The following is a 22,606-nucleotide window of genomic DNA, read 5'->3' as shown; positions in this document are numbered from 1 at the left end:
CTGTCTCTCTCTCTCTCTCAAAAATAAATAAACATTAAAAATTTTTTTTAATAAAAATAAATTGGAAGTTTATAACAATAACCCATTTAGGAAATTTCCTAATATTTGAAAATAAAAAAAAACATAATTCTAAATTATGTATGCATCAAAGAATAAATTAGAAAACATTTCACATTGCACATAAAGAAATACCAATATATCTGAGTGCCTGGGTGGCTCAGTTGGTTAAGTGTCTGGCTCTTGATTTCAGCTCAAATCATGATCTCATAGTTCGTGAGTTCCCCACCCACATCTGGCTCTGCACTGGCAGTGTGGAGCCTGCTTGGGATTCTCTCTCTCTCCCTCTCTCTCTGCCCTTCCTCCACTCATACACTCTCTCTCTCAAAATAAATAAACTAAAAGAAAAAAACCCAAAAAACAATATGTCAAGTTTTGTGGGACCCAGCAAAAGAATCACAGAAATTTGTGTCCAAATGCTTATTTTAAACAATGAAAAATGTCTACACTTATGACTTAAAATTTCATTTAAAAATTTTTAAAAATGGAGAACAAGGGGAGCCCAAGTACATAGAATGAATGAAAGAGCAAATCCTATAGACATTAAAATGTTTGGAACAGATCCAAGGGAACAGGGTACCCTTCGAGGGACTAGTCAGCTCTTGAAGTTTTAGCTTCCTAAATTGGAAGATTCGTTCACTGATTTGGGATCTTTCCTCTTTTTAAATGGAGACATTTGCAACTATAAATTTTCCTCTAAGCATTCCTTTAGCTGCATCCCCTAAGTCTTGTTTTGCTTTGTTTTCAATTTTCATTCACCTAATATTTTCTAATTTCTCTTTCGATTTCTTCTTTGACCCATTGCTGATCTAGGAGCATGTTGTTCATTTCCACATCTTTGTGACTTTCCCAAGTTTTCTCTTGTTATTCCTTTTTGGTCAGAGAGTATACTTGGTATGATTTCGATCCTTTGAAATCATTGAGGCTGGATTTTTGGCTTACCATATGGCCTATTCTGCAGATATTTTGGGAGAACGTCTACAGAACGTCTCATGGGACCTTGAGAAGAATGTGTATTTTGCTGTTGTTGGGTGGAGTGTGCCATAGATGTCCAACTGGTTCACAGTGTCTTCAGATCTATTTCCTTATTAAATATTAAAGTCCTCCAATATTTTTGTTGAATTATCGGTTTCTCCCTGCGATGTGTCAGTTCTCAGTTCGTGTATTTTGTGACTCCTGTGAGGTTTATATACACTTATAATTGTCATGTTGACTCATGAGGCTTTGACTCATCTACCATTGTACAAAGTTCTCTTGCCTTTGGCTATATCTTTTTCCATCCGTTTTGATCTCTTTAGTTCCTTGAATCTAAACTGTGTCTCTGGCACACAGCATAAAGTTGCATCTTCTTTACATACTCCATTCTGCTAGGTTCTAACTGGAGTGTTTAGCCCATTTGCATTTAATGCCATAATTGATGAGGTAAGATTTACATCTGCCATTTGCTATTTGTTTTCTAAACGTTATGCCTCTTTCCCCCTTCTGTTCCTGCATTACTGACTACTTTTGTGTTAAACAGATATTTCCTGAGGTACCATTTGAATTCCCTGTCATTTATCTTGCAATCCATGTTTGAGTAATCTTATAAATGACTTGGGGGTTGCAATTAATTTTAAACAATCTAGTTTGTTTACAACCACCCACCGCCTGGGTGGTTCAGTTGGTTAAGTGTCTGACTTCAGCTCAGGTCATGATCTCTGGGTTCATGGGTTGGAGTCCCACGTCGGGCTCTCTGCTCAGAGCCTGGAGCCTGCTTGGATTCTGTGTCTCCCTCTCTTCCCCTACCCTGCTCACTCTCTCTCTCTTTTAAACATAAATAAACTTTAAACAATCTAGTTTGGATCAATACTAATTTGATTCCAATGGTGAACAAAAACGTTATTCTGTGAAGCTTGGTTTTCTCCCCCTTTCTTTTGTTCTGATTAGAAAGAAATTGGAATTTTGAAGGATGAGAGCCTCTCACTGGCCTTGAAGGAGAAACTGCTGTTCTATGGGAAGAGCCATTGGGCAGGAAAAAGAAGGCAGCCTCGGCTCACTCAGGACAGCCCGATGCTGACAGCCTGCAAGACAACAGCCACCCACCCCAGGCCTAGGACCCCAAGTGACAGAATTTTCCCAGCAGCCCCAGGAGTGTGCGAGTAGATCTCTTGCCTTGGATTAGATCCAAATCTGGGCCAACACCATGCTGTCAGTCTTGTGAAACCCTGAGCAGGGAGTCTAGCTACCCCGTGCCCAGACTTTGGACCCATGGAAGCCTGAGAGATAACGTGTGCTATTTAAGCTGCTAACTTTTGTGGTGCTTTGTTGTACAGTGAAAGAAACGGATACCGCAATGTTCCAAGATAAATCTCCTTTTGGAAAGCATATTTCTGTGTTCTTTCAAGGCCCCCGTGTGGCCCACGGCATTCTACTGTGTCCTGAATGGTTGATATTGTTTCTGGTCCATCTTATGAACTTATCTTAAATCTAACCTCCCAGGTCTCTATCTTAAACCACTTACTACGGTTCCCTTGCTCTAGCATTCCCTGGGTCTGTGGAAGCCACGCCCCTTTGCCCTCCCTAATCTCGTGAGTGCAGTCCACTCCAGTGCTGACTTTTCTGTCCTGCCATGGTGCACAACTCCAGTCGGAGCTCTTTGCCTGTAGACACTTTGAAGTGTGGGCACCTGGGAGAGGCAGCCACTGCTGGAGAGGTGGGGGAGAGAACCCCTTCCTCCCATCCACCATTCTCCCACCAAGGAGAGACCAAAAGATGTACTGGAGTGCAAAATGACCAATCAAACGATGGTAGCTCAAACATGAAGCAAAATACTGTTCGTCTCACATGTAAAAACTGAGTGATCAAATTTGAGTAGCTGCTCATAAGGATGAATAATTTTGACCTTTATTGTATGAAGCTACAAATTTTATTTCATGAGGCAAAAAGTTATATAGTCAACCATCCATGCTTAGTCTAGGCTGAGCATTGTAAGTCAATCTCCGGCATTTTCATTTATAGGCAAGAAAAGAAGTGAGAAGTTGGTGCCACAGACATTAATTGAGTAAGTATGAGTTGCCTAAAAAATACACCATAAGTTCTAGAAGTAAAGAATGACAATGTATTGATATACCAAGAAATGACGTGGATAATTTCTTGTATTCTATACAATTATAAGTCCACTGACACAAATGCAATGCCCTTTCTGTTTCTCTATTTTGTTAAAATTGGTACACATAGATAGATACACAGAACATGACGGGGGTATACACGTCCGTTTCTGGCTCCCAGGCTATGACCTTGAGGAAGTGACAGCTTCTCTGGGTCTCAATTTCTTCAAATATAAATAGAGATAATAAAATCTACTTCATAAGGTTATATTGAGTTCTCTGAGGAAAGTATGGGGGAAATACTCACAAATGACAAGGTACTCCACAAGTTTGTAGTGGTAGTATCTGATTAGGCTCTTAGGCACCTTCGAATCTTGATTTTAAAATCAATAAAAAATAAGCAAAGAAACAAAACAAGGGGAGAAAGAAACCGGAATGATTCTGAGACTCGCTCACGGTGTTACTTGGGTAAAGCCACCCAATTTCTCTTGCCCTCCTTTGAAAGTCCAGGCCCGCTTCCAAGACTGGAGGAGGGCCCATCGGGTTCAGCTGACCTTCCGTCGGCAACAGAAAAAGTTCAGCCTGCAGTGTCCAACAGGCTTCTCATCCTCAGCACACATCTTCCTGCACTTGCCCCGGCCGAGCCTGCATGGCTCACAAGCAGCAAAGTCACCTACGCCAGAAAGATCTGCTGACACACCTGTCCAGGGACTCCCTGGACGTGGGGAGAACATCAAAGGCCACCCAAATAAGGGAGGGTTTATATGGTCATAAAGAGTGTTTTTAAGAGCCAGCCCTGATTTTTCAAAGAGCTCTGCTTTTCTCAGGATGGAGATGGGGAGACTTAATTTTGAAGCAAGAGGTTGGCACATTCTTTGTTCTTCATGTGTTTATAACCTGGCCTGTGTCACAAGTAAAGACAGTGGGGCCAAGTGTCGTGTATATTACAGAAGCATAAAAATACATACCTGATACTTCTGTAAAGGTTACAGGATAAAGATTAGAGGGTTATCTTGTGGTTTGAAAAGATCCTTGAAGGTAGAGGTGAAGTTCGGTGCGGTTTTTTTTTTGGGGGGGGGGGGTCTGGAAATGGTGTGTGTCCTCTGCAAACTGCCTGATCTCAACTTTCTCATTTGTCAAATGAACATTCTAGAAACACTTGTCTACACTGTAAATTCTTTTAGTGGTCAAATGGAGTAATTCATGTGAGAACATTTTGCCAAACACTATTTAGTCAATTAGCTGTTTTTTGCTGTTGTTACTTTAAGCAAAAGCTGTTTTACATGATCACAAAAAAAATTTTTCAGGATAACTTTCACGGACCAGGGAGGTAGTGCCTTCACCAGCCAAGAGTCCTTTATTTGCTGGTCTGGTTCTCCAGTGGCAACCTTTATGTTGCAACCCCTTATTTTCTTTCCTGTTAACTACCTTCTTGTCAGTAACCCAGAGCTACATGGAACCTTACAGGTTGGTCTCACTACGACAACCACTCACTGGGCTCCTTGACAGCTTATTTCCCCATCCTCAGTGGCTACTTAGGATTTTATGTTCCCTGTCTCATCAAAGAAGACATTTCCTCCCTCTCCTTCCCTCTCACATCATGGCTCAGTGACATGCCCAGAGTTGGTCCATTCCTGGACTGCGTTATATCACCTTGATGCTGGATCTCCTCAGGTTGCCCACCTAACTTCTGAACACCAACCCAAGAGCTGTTTGTGCTCATGCTAATTGCTGCTTGCTTTGTGCTGAAGCTTGCCAGGGGGCATGGGGATGGATGTGATTATCCAGTTGGTTCTACGAAGTCCACCATTAGAGTCAGATCTGTTCCTCAGGCTTCTCTCTAGTAAAGCCCAAGTCCGCATCACATGTCTCTTCTGCCAGACGTAGTGCACTCATCACAACTTGTGATAAGAATTCCTACTGGCTCTGAAACAAAGCCCCCGATGACTTTTATTCCAACCTGCTTTGATTGGGGGCAAGGGCAGACACAAGCTAACATTCTACTGAAGGCTTCCTGAGAACACTGAAAAACCAGTGCCCTGCTTCCTCGCCACACAACAATTCAACTCCTTGTTCATGTCTAGCTGCTGATTTTATCATTTTCTCCTTCTGAGTTCCAATCTTCTTCCTTACCTGGAAACTTCTGGGTGAGCAGCCATCCACCTTGTTTTCCCAGCTTATGTGAGTTCCACCCGTCTTCACTCAGATGATGCCCCAGCCCGTTTTACCTCCTGAGCCTTGCATTACCGAGGCAGGGAGGAATCAGCGTTTTCAGCCCTGGAACCAGGTAGGATATGGACTTATGTTGTGTTTCTAATCTGACCTACGCTTCGGAATGCCAGGGAGAGTCTCTAGATGCCCATTTGCTGCCAAATTAGAACACCCATTCTCCTGCTAACCCGCTCTGGCTGTGTTTATATGCAGCGCTTACGAGCAATGGGCGGAGTGATTATTTATGACAGCATCTGCTCTTTTCAGGCAGGGTGTGGTCTGACCATTCAGTGCCTTGCCGTCTGTTGAGGATTTTGTATGCCACCTCTGCTCAAGGCTATTGCTGGATGCTTTCCTACCTGGTTGGGAATCACAGAATTCAGACTTTGTGACTCTGGCATCCTGAGTTGGAAGCCTAGCTTACCACTTGTCATTCTGTCACCCAGGGACAATTATTTAACGTCTCATCCATGTCCCAGCTTCATCGTCTTGTATAAGACAGCAGTTACAATATCACCCACATCCTAGGGACGTTTTGAAGGTTAAATGACATAATTGACATAAAGTTAATAGACCGCCTGGTGCACGGGAACTGCTCAGTGATGAGTAGAACCTCAATTGTTTCTCACTCCAAAATGCTGTCTAAACACTTTTAAATTCTGTTTGCAATTCTCTGGAGATATTTCTTTCGGTTGTGTTTATAATACGCATTCTTCCTGCAGAAGATAAGTATGCAAAGAGATCAGGGGGTGCTTCAAGGGGCACAGCTCTTCTGTATTGGCGGTGAGATTTCACCACTCCTTTATTTGATCCTTCTGAGACCAGTAGCATAGGCTGGGACACCTCTTACTGGGTTTAGGGGCAGAGCCTGTAAGACGTGGGTGAGCATGTTCTCAGAGCAGTGCTTCTTGGCCGGTACAAGCCTGATCCTGTAACCTTGCTTTCATCAGCACCACAAGCTAATGACAATAGGTCATTACCAGGTGCAAATCTCTGTAGCCAAAATTCCAATTCAGTAACTAAGAGATTTCCCTGCGAGATAAAAAACCCAGATATGATGCTGGCTACAAGAGGCAGAAATCTGGGGTTTCAGGCAACTCGATTCTTCTGATTATTTCTATCACACCTTGCCTCCAGAAGTCAGAGGGAGCTGACAGGTCAGAGGTCTTAAAAGTAGAAATTACACACAGGGGATTCAACTTACCTCCTGGAAGTGGCTTGGAATACTCGAGTCCTGCCTGGCACCCTAAATTCAAAATAGCACATTTTGGATTTTAAAGTCAGTGCAGGACATAACACTGTACAAAACAACATTCCTGGCTCCACACATCTGCTGTCAAAGGTCAGCAGATCACAGAGGCTGTATCTTTATTCTATTTCTGAAGGCTAGCACTCTGGGTAACCAGTAAGAAGTTTAATAAAAAGGTCGGGGGTAGGTGGGAGAGGGAATTGTAGTTTGCTGAGAAAATGCCACTGTAGATTCAAGAAATTCTCGTGAGGACCTCAGTGGGGAGCTGACTGTTAATCTCGATTTTACGGTGGCCCACAGAAGAACCATCAGGCTTTAAGAGCTGCCCCCATCGCGATCCCATCCATTTGCAATTACCTGACGGAAACTGGGCGAAAATGAAGAAAAAGGCGAAGACAGCATAAGACATCTTCCCGGTCAGGGTCATTTCTGGGGAAGACTCTTCGGAGCAGAGGTCTGGGACCTGTGCGAGAGGACAGGAGGCTCACTTATATTTGAAAGTAATGGGGAATACACTTGGTCAATGAAGTGAATCAATAAAGAAAGCACATTGACATGCTCCGTTTCCTAGGATCAAGGACTGGCATGATGGGAGGACCTGGATTCTGGGAATTCTGGCTGGGGCAGTGGAAGGAACACGAGGCCAGGAGCTAGAAAACCAGGAGCCACGCACTGATCCTACTGATGCAGGATGTAGGAGCCTGCTAGCCCCCCTTCTCTCTCCCAGCTCCACTGTCTCTTCCATTGACTAAGGAGCAGCCATAGTGATTGCCAGACGCAACACGCCCAGAGCTGGTCCTTTCCTGAGCTGCGTTCCATCACCTGGAGGCTGGATCTTCACCTTGAGGCTGGATCTTCTCAGGTTGCCCACCTAACTTCTGAGCACCAACCCAAGAACTGTTTGTGTTCATGCTAATTGCTGCTTGCTTTGTGCTGAAGCTTGCTGGGCGGATGGGGATGGCTGTGCCTATCCACTTGGTTCTTTGAAGCCCACAGCTCCTCTGCCAGTCTCTTAGGGTTGTTGTCAAGCTGTAGGGATGAGGATATGGATGTGCTTGGAACATAGGGAAGTGCTTGGAAAGAAGCCTGGTGCCCTGTAAGAAAAGCCCAAGCCATGTGCACTGTTACTGCCCTGGTTTTCATTTGTACTACCTTCACACAAGAAAGGGGGGTGGTTAATCTCAATTTTATGGTGGTCTGGGAGAAAAGGGGGGGGTGGTAGTCATTTTACCAACTTAGCTCTGAATCCCCGAGCCTGTGACAATGTCAACTAGCAGCCCAAAGGCAGAATTTCCACATCCTTTTCATTCATCAAGAACACGGGTATCAAAATTACTACTTATATCCCTGCACCCCCAAATAAGTCCCATCCTGTTGTCCATGCTTCTGCAAGGCTCTGTTCTTCATCTTGGGAATGCAAAATAGGATAACTGAATGAGGAAGGCTGCGGTCAGACAGAGCGGGTTAGCAGATGTATGACCTCGGGCAGGTGGCTTACTTTGTTGAACTTGTCTCTTCATCTTACAATGGGGACGGAATAAAGGTACATACTTCATAGGATATTTAGAAGGACTCACTGAAATGAGTATTAAGTGGCTATCAGTGTGTCTGGCTATTATTACCAGCCTTACATTCACATGTCTGTCTATCCTGCTTTGCGTCCAACTTTTATGTAAATTCTTTTTCAAGTACACGTGTCACTCACAGTGAACTTTTTCTGGCCTGGAAAGTGCAGCCATGCTGATATCTGCACGTTTGTTTCTGTGGCCTTCAAACGAGGCAGCTTCATGAACATAAGGCAATACGTAGGTACTAGGGGATGAGAGCTGAGCCTAACAGCCTCAGCCTTCAGCTTCCAGGCATTTTTAATAACCTGGAGCCAGGCCAAGTATGAGGAGGGCAGCTGCACACCCCTGTTCTTACCTTGGGGTTTAATGCTCAGCACTCACTGTATTGCAATTCTTAATAATTTTATCTTTGAATATGTGCTCTGTAAATCAAATCTGGTCGGAATAGGAGCAAGTCTGGGACCTTAGAGCCTCAGTCCCCATATGATATGCCTTCCTTCCCCTTCTCACCTTCTTGGGGGTTCCTGGCCCCTGGCCCTGGGGGCCCCACCCAACCTCCTCCTTTCCTATCCCTCCCAGAAACACTGCCACCACCGACCCCCAGCTCGTACTGAGTGGAGATGTATCTAGAGATGGGATGGCAGTGTCTTAGGGCCCAGCATGCCATCAAACCCTCCCGTGCCATGACCGTGCCGTGGTGTAGGCGGGCAACCTGGCAGGAGCAGACCTCTCTCCAGCCCCCAATTCAATACGGATTGCTTGCAGAAGATATTGACATATCTTTGAGAGTTGCCCAGCCACCATGGATGGCAGTGGCAGGCTCATGGGGGAAACACCTGGCTTGACTCTCTCTGGAGCAAGACACGCCAGTCCAGCAGTGGCTGATGGTGGACCACACACGTATGCGCAGTGGCAGTGTGGGGATCCCCAGGCAGTGTGAGCATCTGCAAGTGTCCTTCAAGTATCTTTGTGCCTGGGAGATTGTGACATTAAATAGCAAAGAAGCATTACTATGACAGATGGAGAGAACTAGATACCTTTAATGGCGCCTTTTTCCTACTTCTTGAACATGGGCCCTTGCACGTTATGTAGCTGATCTTGACCTGGAGTGGACTTCTAGTCTTAGGAAAACAAGATGACTCTAGAAACTTTCAAATTAAAGGGCTAGTCCTTGTCATGGGGATTGCATGGCCTCCTTGCTCCATCATGAGGCCAGAGATGCCCCTATAGAGTGGTCCCTACCATGCTCACTTCTGTAGCTCAAAGCCTCCTGCTCCAAACTCAAATCCTTCCATATCCAATTGCTTTGAATATGGTACAAATCATCATTTGTTTAGCCATTTAGAGCCTACCTGCTTTGCACATCCCCCACAAAAGTGCCCCCAACATCTGCTAACATAGATAAGACAAATCCCAGAGCTGTAAGACTCCAAATTGCTGACAGCCTTCTAGGGCTTTGATCCTGAGACTTCTCACCTTACTGGTGAGAGGTATCATCTAGACTCATGAGCCCCTGTCTGGCACCCCTCTCCCCTGGGAGTTCCATGGCCCTTTGGGGTGCGCGCCTCATGCTACCTTCTCTGGGAGGCCCATCCCCTCATGCAGCCCTATCCACGTACCACCTGATTAACACCTCTCATGGTTCTACCTCTTCCCTGAGCAGCCCTCAAACCCTGGGACTCACCACACCCCATCCTTGGAATTCGCCCACTCAAAGTTATCTGCCCTCCTCACAGTGAGGTGTGAGTAGGACACATCTTAGCTCTTACAACGTTGCACATCCCTTGGGACAGTTAGTTGGCTATTTGTGAGTGCTCACACAAAATTACATATGCCATGCTCTGAATGTCTGTGTCCCCCTCAACATTCATGTTGAAACCTAATCCTCACGGTGATGATGTTTGGAGATGAGCCTTTGGGATGTGATTAGGTCATGAGAACAGAGCCCTCATGAATGGGATTAACACCTTTATAAAAGGGGCCCCTGAGAGCTCCCTGTCCCCATCCCTCAAAGGAGGACACAGTGAGAAGTTAGCCATCTGCAACCCAGAAGAGGGTCCTCACCAGCACCCGGCCATGCTGGTGCCCGGTCTTGTATTGCAGCTTCCAGAACTGTGATAAATGTTGTTTATAAGCTACTGAGTCTGGGGTGTTTGGCTATAGCAGCTCAAACAGACTGAGACACCATATGCTGAGAGGAAGACAAAGAATCCCAAGCAGGATCCGTGCTGCCAGCCCAGAGCCTGATGCAGGGCTCGATCTCACAAACCATGAGATCATGACCTGAGGAGAAATCAAGAGTCTGACACTTAACCAACTGAGCCACTCAGGCTCTCCTAAATTTTTTTAAGTGAGTATTGGAAGGGAATAGAAAAAAATTTGTATATTCAGCCTATCATTCTTTTTTTTTAATGTTTTATTTATTTTTCAGAGCAAGAGAGAGACAGAGTGTGAGCAGGGAGGGGTAGAGAGAGAGGGAGACACAGAATCCAAAGCAGACTCCAGGCTCTGAGCTGTCAGCACAGAGCCCAACGCGGGGCTCGAATCCACAAACTATGAGACCATGACCTGACCCCAAGTCTGACACTTAACCGACGAGCCACCCAGGTGACCCTCAACCTATCATTCTTCACTGGATTTTTCATATAAGAATATATAATCAACACACACACACACACACACACACACACACACACACGTACACATACATACACACACCTCACAAAAATCTCATGGTGATTGAGGCTAAGGATACATGGAACATTCCCGCATAGTTATTTTACGCAAATTGTTTAATTGAGAATAATTTAGAAAATCTGCACAGTGGAGAGTTCTCACATACCCCTCCCCCAGCTGCCCCTGATGTTAACATTCATGCTAATAATTATTAATAGTATGACCACGATGCGTTTGTCAAAACCAAGAAATTATCATTGGTATGTCATATTCCTACTGACTACCCTACAGATTTTGAGTTTGTCTGAGGTTTTCTCAACCAGACTGGGGTTTGGGGTCTGGGAGAAGAATAACACAGGGTTGAAGCTCCTCACCTTGTCCCTCGTGTCAGGGGAATGTGCTGGGGACATGCCTGGCCACCCCTGATGTTAAACCTGGCCACTCATTTAAGATGCCAGCTTTGTCCGCGCTAAAGGGACGCTCTTGCCTCCCCACATTCTTTGGAATTAATCGCCTTCATTCAAGTTGGAGGACTCAAGCCTCACCTCCTGGAGGGAGGTGTCTACTGGGACCATCTGCAATTCTTCTGTTAAAAATGTGTCCCTTTTATCACAGTTATTTGTGTGTTCAATCATTTATTGACATTACTATGGCAGGAGGAAGTAAATTGATGGTCTTATCCAGGTCACATTCACAAACCGTGTTTTCAGTTACACGGCAAGCATTTGGTTGCTTTTCGGGAGTTTGTGATTATTCTAATAATATTTTAAGATATTTCAATTTTCAGTAGCAATAATAATAGGGAGAATGATGATGAGTGAGGCTCATCTCCCTAATGTCACATTAAAGAGAAGTATTTCCCAACAGGGAAGAATTAGAGTGGGTAATTCAGGCCTTTCTCTCCATCCACTTAGCTGATTTACTTCAGATTAGGAAAAAGAGATAATCAAATTAGTGGCAGCCTGTGGTCAGAGTGTATGGATATTTGATGTATCTATAGTCTTAATCAAATATCAAATATCCCATATGCTCATAACTATCCAGGGAGCTGTTTGCAGATTAAATAAGATGATGTATATAGTATTTAAAGTATCAGCACTTTTTAAAAAATAAACAATAGGGGCGCCTGGGTGGCGCAGTCGGTTGAGCGTCCGACTTCAGCCATGTCACGATATCACGGTCCGTGAGTTCGAGCCCCGCGTCGGGCTCTGGGCTGATGGCTCGGAGCCTGGAGCCTGTTTCCGATGCTGTGTCTCCCTCTCTCTCTGCCCCTCCCCCGTTCATGCTCTGTCTCTCTCTGTCCCAAAAATAAATAAATGTTGAAAAAAAATTAAAAAAAAAATAAAAAATAAACAAAAAAACATATGTTTCAGTAAAGGCACTTGCCAAATGTACACAGCTCACAAATATTGGAGCTGGAATTCAGACTCCACTGACTCCATCATGATATTATGTAATTACTCTGATTTTACATACGAGTGAACCAAAGCTATTAAGGAGCACAGTCAGGATTAGAAATCCAAACTGCCAGATTCCAGATCTTTCTTCCTACTGGTGCATATATCTGCCCCTGATCACCAAGGCACCCTCTACTCTGTCTTCCCTTCTTCCCCATTGTCCTTCTTAGGAACTTTCCAGTATCAGAAAAGCAGTGAGCTGCGGACTGAGTGACACCCACTGAGATGTGGGCTCGGCTTGGCAAAGCATGGAAACGTCCTCATTTCTGGCATGCCTCGCTGATCAAGATGTTCTCTGGTCTAGAGAAATGTATAAATGTGGGTGTTTCCTGCTCTTTTATCATGGACGCTGTGCTGATCTCTCAAGACCCTTCGAGACATGAGGACATTCCTCTTTCTCTTTGCTGTTCTCTTCCTTCTGGCCCCAGGTAAAATGAACGTCTTTGTAGGGAAGGTTCTAGAGGTGGTGGCCCAGAGAAAGAGTCTGCTTCAGTGAGCACCTTGGTGTGGTCAGCCTGGTGGCCCTGCAGGGGAGCATTTACTATGGGAGGTGACCCCCCTAATGTCTCTTCTATAAATCCATTGCATTTTCCCTGATTGTCTAAGATGGGGAATCACGGGGTTGAGGAAATAAGGATATGCCAGGAAAGATGCCCTTTGGTCCCCAGCTCCATGCTCACTAACAAAAACAAAAAATTGGGGGAAAAACGTAAAAGCTAGGGTTGGCATCTGTGGATCTTGTAAAAAATAGTCGTGATAGAGATGAGACAGATAAGAAAGAGAGCCAGAAAAAGGCAAAAAGGGACGAGGAAAGGGACGGAGCTCGGACACCGCGTTCACGCCGGCCATGGCGCAGGTCAAACGTGCGTGTCAAACTGCTGCTCCTTCGTCACAACACCATGAAGCTGGGCACTTGTGACGAACACTTCACACCACAAAATGCATGCGGTTCTCCAATGCCAGGACCTTTAAGAGAACTCTGTCCTACTTCGAATTTAGTGATTTCAGACCAACACTTCAGGCTTGGAAGGTTTGCTTTATAGATATTTTTCAGATGCAGAAACTGAGCCTCAGATGGGCTAGGCGGCTTCTCAAAGTCATACAGATAAGCGGGAATGAAGCCAGGACCTGAGAGTTCACAGCAGGACTCCTGCCACATCCTCTGGCTCCCAGGAACCTCTAGTGGCTCCAGTCAGATCTTCCTCAAAATAAAATCCAAGACTAGACTCATCCCAGTTTCCAGAGAGCTAGAGAAAGGGCTTTTCAGAGCCTGCAACGAGTCCAAATTGTGCCAGATGCTATAGATGTCTCCTTAGGAGGCTCAGAATTCTCACACCAGCTGTATGCGTTGCTGGTCTGTTTTGCAGTGAGCCTGTGTGGTTCGATTCTGTGCCAAGTGCACCGGGATCCAGGACCTACGGTGAGCTGTTCATTCCACTGACCTCGATGTACACATTGGAAACTGACCAAGGCCCCCTTTTCAGATCAGTCAGGTTTATTATATAATTTAGTTAACACAATATAAAATAAGGCAATATAAAATTATATAAGCAAATGGAACTGACCTATTAATATGCATTTGCACGCACGCACACACACACACACACACACACACACACAGAGTTACATTAACCTCTAGATGGGTGTGTGTGATGATCCATCCGAATCCTTGTAGACACAGATGCTCTCTCTTTGCAGAGGCTCTCTCTTTCTGGACCATCACTGTTAACTGGATATAATACAAGGACCCTTGTGAAGAGTGAGGTCCAGTGCCTCCAGCCTGGGATGACCTTACAATATTAGGAGGGGGGATAGAGTACTGTCCCCTGCAGTGGGGGCCAAAGTTCACTGAGCTTTGCAACACCGGAGTATTGATACTTATGAACTTATATGCAGATGCTAGAAATGATTAGTACACATGCTAATACCAATCCGCCTGGTTTTAGTTTTACATATATGTGAATTAGTCACCTTTGTTTGTCGACATTAATTTCAATTTGTGTACATCTGATGCCTGTCCTTAAATATACCTGGATTAGGTAATCGAAAATGTTGATTCCAGTAAGATGTCTGTCTCTCCTTAACTTGAAGCGGGCTGCTCTTAGGACGGCTACTGATAAAGTACTAAGGCCAAATCCACTATATTCTGCACAGAATAGACAAGAGGAGTCCTGGGGAATCACTCCCAACACATGCCCCTACTGGCCCTTGAACACGTTTTATGAAATGTGGCAAAGAAATCTGATGAGCCTTTCTAGGCAATCTTTTCCCTTCCACCCACAAGAGTAAACTTTTCCCTTTCTATATATTTATCCCTGTTTATTACTCCAACCGTGGGCCATGTCCCCAGCCTCAGACCTGCTCAATTCTCAGGGTGTAACACTTGGACAGCGAGTTGGGGAGTTACCTGCCCTGGAGGGGTTTCCAAGGGCAAGGTGGTCATTACGTACCGCTAACAGATTCTGATAAAAGAACAATAGCTTCTGCTTCCCAAAGCCCCCACAGCCTAACCCCAAATGTCAAGACAAACGTATTCTTCCTGGTCGTTAACCCCCTAAAACAAAAAGACAGAAAAATTGGAGAGAAAATATCTCCGTACCATCTCATCTACTGGCGGGATGAGACCACGGCAGCTTGTAAAGAAATCTTTCCTAACTAGTTACAAGACTGTACCTGGTAAGTGGATGGATCTGAGAGGAGAATTAATCCCAGTGGCTCCTTGCCTTCCATAGCCAGGAACGCGTTTTTTGACGAGAAATGCTCCAAGCTTCAAGGGAGGTGCGTGAATTCTTGTCAGAAAAATGAAGAACTCGTTGCTCTCTGCCAGAAGTCTCTGAAATGCTGCCTGACCCTCCAGCCATGTTGGAAGAACACAAATGATTGAATCTGAAGGCTCTGGCATTCCAGAGTGACACACATGACCGCATCTTGTCTTCTTTTTACTCTGGTCTCTTCAGTGAGAAGGCACCTCAATAAAAATAAATGACTATCGGGGCGCCTGGGTGGCGCAGTCGGTTAAGCATCCGACTTCAGCTCAGGTCACGATCTCGCGGTCCATGAGTTCGAGCCCCGCGTCGGGCTCTGCGCTGATGGCTCGGAGCCTGGAGCCTGCTTCCGATTCTGTGTCTCCCTCTCTCTCTGCCCCTCCCCCGTTCATGCTCTGTCTCTCTCTGTCCCAAAAATTAAAAAAATAAAAATTAAAAAAAAAAAACGTTGAAGAAGAAAAAAAAAATAAATGACTATCTTTTATCAATTTGTCAAGTGCTTCACTTAGAAAGGAAATGTGCGTAGTTAACCCTGATGGTCCCTGCCTACTTGCCTTCTTTTTCTATAATTTTTTGGTAAGGGAACTTTCCCCAAATGATCTGATATTTCTTTTTAAAGGGGACTGCTAAAGACTATACATCAACAAACCTCTCACTTGCCCTCAGGCAGTCAGCCCCAACCACCTGTTGAGACAGACGATAGATAAATGGGTAAGTGGAGAAATGAACATATTAAGGATAAGTTGATAGATAAATTTACTTATTAAGGATTCTCATGTGTCATACACATGTATAAGTTAATCATTTTGACTCCATGGCTTTAATTGGAGACAATTACTGGATCCAGGTCTCCGAATGACTTTCTATTATTTGCCAAATCACTTTCTGACTCTAAGCTTTCATATTACCCAGTTCAAGTAAGGATTCCTGGTCATGTTCCCCAGGCCTAAGATCCAGCCTTGGTTCCCTGTTGGGTCAGAAATCTTGCCTTATTTCCCTCTTGATTCCCCAAGGTCAACGCACTTAATCCTGTTGAAGCAACAACCTTTCTTTATGACATTTTTCTGTTTTGAGATAATTACAGAGTCATGCACAGTTGTAAAATATAATACAGATACATCTCTACCGTTTAATGCAGTTTTCCTAATAGCACAACCAGAGGGCAATACAATACGAACACCAGATACTGACACGGATACAAAACAAGTCCATCACCACAGAGATCCCTGCCCCCACCCACGCCGGCCATGTTGCCCTTTCAGGGCCACACCCTCTTCCCTCCTGCGTCGGCCTCCACCTTAATTCCGGGTACTACTTATCTGCTCTCCACTTCTACAACTTGTTCTTCAGGAACGTCATATAAATGGAATCCTACAGGAGTACTTGGGTGGCTCAATCGGTTCAGCGACCAACTTAGTTTCGGCTCAGGTCATGATCTCGCGGTTTGTGAGTTCAAGCCCGGCTTCAGGCTCTGCACTTACAGTGAGGAGCCTGTTTGGGATTCTCTCTCTCCTTCTCTGTCTTCCCCTCCCCTGCTGGCATGCGCTTTCTGTGTCCCTCAAGATAAATGAATTTAAAAATAAAATAAATGGAATCCTACAGTAGGTAACTTCTGGGGGACTTTTCACTCACTGTAGTGGTCTGGAGACTCTCCATGTTTGGTGCGTGTCTCAGTAGGTCTTCCCTTTTTGTCCCTGCATCGTAGTCCACCGGGTGGATGTACCAGGATTCATTGAACCATTCACCTGCTGGAGGACAGCCGGGTTCTTTCCAGTTTGGTACTATGACAAGTAAAGGTGTTGTAAACTTTTACATTTGTAGATGTTTGAGCAAACACAACTTGTCATTACTCTGAGAGGAGTGTCCCAACATGCACTTGCCAAGTCATATGGTTGCAGGTTTAGTTTTTACAAAAGAATGCCAAACTGTTTCCCAGAGTAGCTGTACCGTCTTTACACTCCCACCAGGAATGTAAGCGTGACCTAGCTTATCCACACCCTAGCTAGCATCTGCTGCAAACAGTTGCCACGATTTTTTTGTTTTTGTCATCAACAGCTTATATGTCATTTTAGTTTGACTTTCTCTAAAATCTCATGATGTTTAACACCTTATCCTGTGGTTTTGTTTTTTCGTTTTGTTTCGTTTTTTGTTTTTGCCATCTTTGTACCTTCAGCGAAATGGATGGCTCACACTTATTTTCTAATTGGATTTTTTCTTGTTTTCACTGTTGAGCTTTGAGAGTCCTTGATATATTCTTGATATGGGTCATGTGTTGGATATGCAATTTCCAAATATTTCCCCCCAATATACATTGCATTTTTAACCTCTTAATAGATCTTTTGAGCAGCAATTTTTTTAACTTTGTGAAGTCCAGCTTCTTTCTATGGATCATGGTTTCTTTGGGAGTCAAGTCTCAGATCTTTTTGTGTAGTCTTAGATGATTTTCTCCTATGTGCTTTTCTAAAAGTTTAATGGTTTCACAGTTACACTTAAATCCATGAACCATTTTGAGTTAATTTTTCTAAAAGCTGTTAAGATGGTCAATGTTGTTCTCATTTCTGTTTTTGCTGTGGGTGTTCAGTTGCTCCAGCATTTGTTCAAAAGGCTGTCTTTTCTCCATTGGATTACTGTTGCAACCTTGTCAAACATTAGAAACTTAGGTCCAAACAAACTCCTACCTGGAATGTTTCTAGCACCTTTGTTTATAATCACCCCAAACCGGGAGCAACCAAGATGTCCCTCAGTAGGTGGGCTGAGAACAAACTGTGATTCATCCAACTAATGGAATATTATTCAGGAATAAAAAACAGGTAAACTGTCAAGTCACCAAAAGACACAGAATAACCTTAAGTGCATATTGCTGTGTGAAAGAAGCCAGTCTAAAAAGGTTATAGACGGCATGATTCCATGTATGTGGCATTCTGGAAAGGGGAAAACTAGGGATCGTGAAAAGAAGTGATCTTTTGCCCCGGTTGCCAGGGGGTTGGCCAGGGGTAAAACACAGGGAATGCGCTAGGGCAGAATATCAAACTTCTGCATGATGCTCTGCCTTTGTTAAACCCTGAGAACCATGCAGCCCAAAGGGTGAACTAAAGTTCACTGTGCAAATTAACAGAGTTAATTGGAAGTCAGGGCTACCCCAGGGTGAAATGCAGAACTATCTAATTGTATCATAAATGTATAAAACAACTTTCCTGCAGGCCAGGGGGAAGGGGATGCTGGCCTGGGTAACGTGGGCAGTTACAAAAGAAGTCTATAATCTAGTACAATGCACAAGAGCATGGCACTCTAGCCGATGATGTATTTGTTAGGTAACACAGGCTTAGCAATTCAGATCTTGCTATGCACTTATAGCCGGAACTGAACAATTAAGTACCGGGCTTGCAGATGTGGGAGCCAGGTTTGGAGAGGGAGTTTATAGATAAGCAGGGAAAAGGTAGAATGACCCACTTGGGGATGGATGACAGGTGGAGACCTGGCTTGCATACAGATGGTTACATATACAAATATTTATTGGTGTGTGTGTGTGTGTGTGTGTGTGTGTGTGTGTGTGTGTGTGTGTTATTAAACAAATATGTACGTCCTTGCTCTGTCAGCTTAGAGGTCCTGGAAGCAAGAACATTCCAGCAACTATGAGCACACCTGGCACTCAAATACTGGTTTTTAATTCCATTCACCAATGGAAGGAGTCAGGGATCCTTGGAGAAGTGGGTGATTCTAAGACTGGAGCAGAGAACGTACAAGATAAACCCAGAGCAACTTTGTAGTGCCAGAACATGTGGAAGAACTTCAAACAAACAATGACACAGTGTGCCAAAAGAACACAAAAATTGAATTAATTTAGGGAAAAAGAAATTAAGTAGTGTTGGTATAAAATAGATATCCATGAGTATATAATAAATATTCATGATCAGGACTCCACCATACTGAAAGAAACACCAGTCTGTTCCTGGCTGGTGTCCCTGCAATGTGACCTTCACAAATACGTCCTAGGGTGTCCCATTCATTTGAGCGAGGAAGCTGGGTGGGCTGGTGTAGGGGGCGTGTCCTTCCTCCAAATAAAGCTTTAGTAAAATCATTTTCCTGGGAGAGTCAGCTCTTGTTGTAGAAAACTCTCTGGACACATTTCACATAATTACTTTCCCTTTTCCTTGCCAGGGCCACCGGGGATTACTTCTTGGCTTTTCACCATGATTACCTCATGGGCGTCCTGGAATTAAAACCCAGGAAGCAGTGGGGTCCCTTCCCCTGTGGCCCTCAGTTGTTTGGTTCAGGCTTGCCCTCACTCATCCTCTGGAAATTTGTCAACATGACCACAGTGTTCCTACCCTTTTAAGGCTCCAGAGGCTTCTGCCCCAGGTTAGCCCATCTCCGCTGTGACTCTCTCCAAATTTGGGAGCGGTGGTTTGCCCTGTGACCTAAGTTCTCTGATGGGTCCAAGAAAAATCATCGATTTTCAGTTTGTTCAGAGTTTTTCTTACCTTAAGGGTGGGAGTGGAGACTTTCAGATTTTTCACATGTAGCAGCTGAAATCAAAGTCCCAGGGTTCAGCCCAGTGAGCCCGGTGGGTATCTCCTCTCCTCTGTCTGTTCTGCTCTCCCCTGCTCATGTCGCTTCTGCTTTATGCTCGTCCTCTCTGTCCCAACGTTCACTCAACAGGTGGTTGGTTTTTAAGCACATGTTGGGCACTGGGCGAGCCCGTAATTTGTGAATGGAACATGAACATCGTCTCCCACCTGGGGAACTTAGAATTCAATCAGGAAGACCAAGTCACTGAAAACATCATGTAATTACAACTTGGGAAAGATGTTGTGAAGGAATAAAAAACTTCCAGGGCACTTGGGCACATGGGAAGAACAGGGAGAGATCCCCCAACGTTGTGACATGGAGATTCCAGGAGGTCATTCGTGGGAGGAGGGGGGAGTATTCCAGGGAGAAGAGCGTTGGGCCCTGAACGGAGGCCAGCGCTGCTCGAAGCTCATGGTAAAGGGCTTGCTTGGATTCAACCAAAAAGTGATAGCAGGGATTTTATTGTAGGGATTTTGAGAAGAGATGTGACAAGAGCCAATTAATGTTTAATTTTAATGTTTAAAATTCTCTTCTCATCTGGAAAAGAATCAGATGGTGGGGTCCATCAGCTAGGAGAGCAGAGGGAGGAGGTGGCTTGGGAAGTCTGTTCCACCAGGGTTCCAGAGTATTCTCTCAAGTCAGTTCAGTCACTATCCCCTCGAAACCACTGCCAAAGTCCAGCCTCCTGGTCTTCAGGCATGATAATCGCACTGATTTATTCTGTTCTTTAGTGAGAAATGAATTTGACACAGACAAGATATGCGGCTATGGGACCGCCCGCTGCCGGAGGCGCTGTAAAACAGGGGAGTTCTTCATCGGAACTTGCCCCAACATCTACCCCTGCTGTCTGAAAACGCCGAATGCCAACCAACCCATTCCTCTGACGTTCTGAAACCCGGTGGGGCCGGGTCCTTGCAACAGCCGAAACTCTGAGCCTTCACTTCCTGAGTCCCCTCACGGCTGGAACGTTCCCAGTGGCTGCAGCTGATCCAATTACGCTAAAACCTTGGATTGCGAGTAACTTGTTCCTGAGTGTTCCACAAGATGAGCAAATATTTCTAATAAATTTTAACTTGATAAACGAGTGAGGTCTTGCAATACGAGTAGTACATGACGCCTAATGTCACATGATCACAGCTGAGCCAATGGTCCTTGAAATTCGCTTTGATATGCAAGTGCTTTGGATGACAAGCCTGTTTGTGGAACAAATTATGCTCGCAAACCAAGGTTTTACTGTCACAAGAATTTGCTAAGTGCCTTCACTCAGTGGAGAGCATGTGGGGGAGCCTCAAAATGGCCTTGCATAGTTGGGATAAGGGAGAAAGCAAAGTGGGTTAAGTGAGTGTTTCAACATAACAGCCAAACCAAAAAGTACAGCTAATCAGCCACAAGCCTAAGTGAACTTCTTTTATTTATTTTTTTTCGTTTTTTTTTTAATGTTTATTTATTTTTGAGAGAGAGAGAGACTGCACGAGCAGGGGAGGGACAGAGAGAGAGGGAGTCACGGAATCTGAAGCAGGCTCCAGGCTCCGAGCTGTCAGCACAGAGCCTGATGCCGGGCTCAAACTCACAAACCCTGAGATCATGACCTGAGCCAAAGTCGGACACTTAACCGACTAGCCACCCAGGCGCCCCCTAAGTGAACTTCTTTTATATTTTTGGCCTGAACTGCATCAGCTGAGCTTGCTAGCATGAGTTTTCTCTTCTGATCAGTTTTGCTCAGCAGTTAGTAATGTCTTTTATTAATTAAAACAGGAAAGAAATCAATATTAAGTGCAATTCATTTAGCAAATACTCTAATTCAAGGCATAGACCTCCAGGGAGCAAGACTAAAGAAATGTTATGTGACGACAAGGGACTGGCCCACATGGATGTCTGTGGAGGGTCACATCCTGCAGACACGGCACAGAGCTGATCTGCCCCCCCCACACACACACACAGACCCACTGTCCTGAAATCTGGTAAGGAAAGGGGAGCCCTAAAACATTTGACTTCTCTTTTCCTTCCAAATGTTAGCCCAGCTAATAAATGAATGATAACAAAGAATGATAACATCAAGAGAATATCACTATTTTGCAAACCCCTAGGGAAATAATGACCTAGCCTGTGAATGTCAAGAGCCCCACTCAAATAAACAACAATGGGGCACCTGGGATGCCTGGGTGGCTCAGTTGGTTAAGTGTCTGACGTCAGCTCAGGTCATGATCTCACAGTCCATAAGTTTGAGCCACGTGTTGGGCTCTGTGCTGACAGCTCAGAGCCTGGAGCCTGCTTAGGATTCTGTGTCTCCCTCTCTCTCTGCCCCTCCCCTGCTCATGTTCTGTCTCAAAAATAAATAAAACCATTAAAAAAAATTTTTTTTAATAACAAAAAAAAAAAAAGAATAGGGGCACCTGGGTGGCTCAGTTGGTTAAGCGTCCAACTCTTGGTTTAAGCTCAGGTCATGATCTCACGGTTTGTGAGTTCAAGCCCTGCATCAGGCTCTGTGCTAACAGTGCAGAGCCTGCTTGGGCTTCTCTCTCTCTCCCTCTCTCTGCCCCTCCCCTACTTGCTCTGTCTCTCTCAAAATAAATAAACTTAAAAAAGTTATTACAAGACGAGAAAACTCAGACTCAATCACATTTTTTTTAAAAGCAGAATTGAATTGGACCCAATGGCATCAATAATTTCTGAGGAAAAGACAAGAATGAAAAGAGGAGGGAAAAATGAAGAGTCAGATGAATTAAAATCAAAATGGGGCGGACACAGAGATGAAGGAGAAGCAGAGGAAGCCAAGGAACACGGGGAGAAAAGAACAGAAACGAAATCTGGAATGACTTTGGAACGACCCACACAACTTCAGGAAATGCAGTTGTGAAAAATCAGGCCATCCCTGAAATGCCTGACGTTTTTCTGCCTGATTTTTTACACTGAAATAAATACACCCAGAAGCCAGGGTAGAAGCCGGACGACAGCCATATTTATGTCA

The 22,606-nt window shown here is 44.6% G+C and overlaps 1 protein-coding gene across 1 annotated transcript; it reads right to left on the bottom strand.

Annotated features, from left to right (window-relative positions):
- Nucleotides 1–2,579: 2,579 nt before the first annotated feature.
- LOC121039618 (beta-defensin 105) lies at nucleotides 2,580–10,459 on the bottom strand. Its single transcript, XM_040489832.1, has 3 exons — nucleotides 6,961–10,459; nucleotides 6,559–6,600; nucleotides 2,580–3,816 (listed from the first exon to the last, which is right to left on the bottom strand). The coding sequence occupies exons 1-3, from the start codon at nucleotides 7,028–7,030 to the stop codon at nucleotides 3,689–3,691; spliced, it is 240 nt and encodes a 79-aa protein (XP_040345766.1). The 5' UTR covers nucleotides 7,031–10,459; the 3' UTR covers nucleotides 2,580–3,688.
- Between the last annotated feature and the right edge of the window lie 12,147 nt (nucleotides 10,460–22,606).

The sequence above is a fragment of the Herpailurus yagouaroundi genome, unplaced genomic scaffold (genome assembly GCF_014898765.1).
Source record: "Herpailurus yagouaroundi ecotype Mexico unplaced genomic scaffold, PumYag 181, whole genome shotgun sequence".
Classification (NCBI taxonomy): domain Eukaryota; kingdom Metazoa; phylum Chordata; class Mammalia; order Carnivora; family Felidae; genus Herpailurus; species Herpailurus yagouaroundi.
This window is presented reverse-complemented; position numbering and strand designations above follow the sequence as displayed.

What these genes read in the sequence shown, in the direction of transcription:
- LOC121039618 (XM_040489832.1), bottom strand. Translation starts at nt 7,030, where the DNA reads ATGACCCTGACCGGGAAGATGTCTTATGCTGTCTTCGCCTTTTTCTTC. An exon ending in TTTCGCCCAGTTTCCGTCAG is followed by an intron (nt 6,601 to 6,960) that starts GTAATTGCAAAT and finishes TTTTGAATTTAG; the next exon opens with GGTGCCAGGCAGGACTCGAG. An exon ending in TTCCAAGCCACTTCCAGGAG is followed by an intron (nt 3,817 to 6,558) that starts GTAAGTTGAATC and finishes TTTCTGGCGTAG; the next exon opens with GTGACTTTGCTGCTTGTGAG.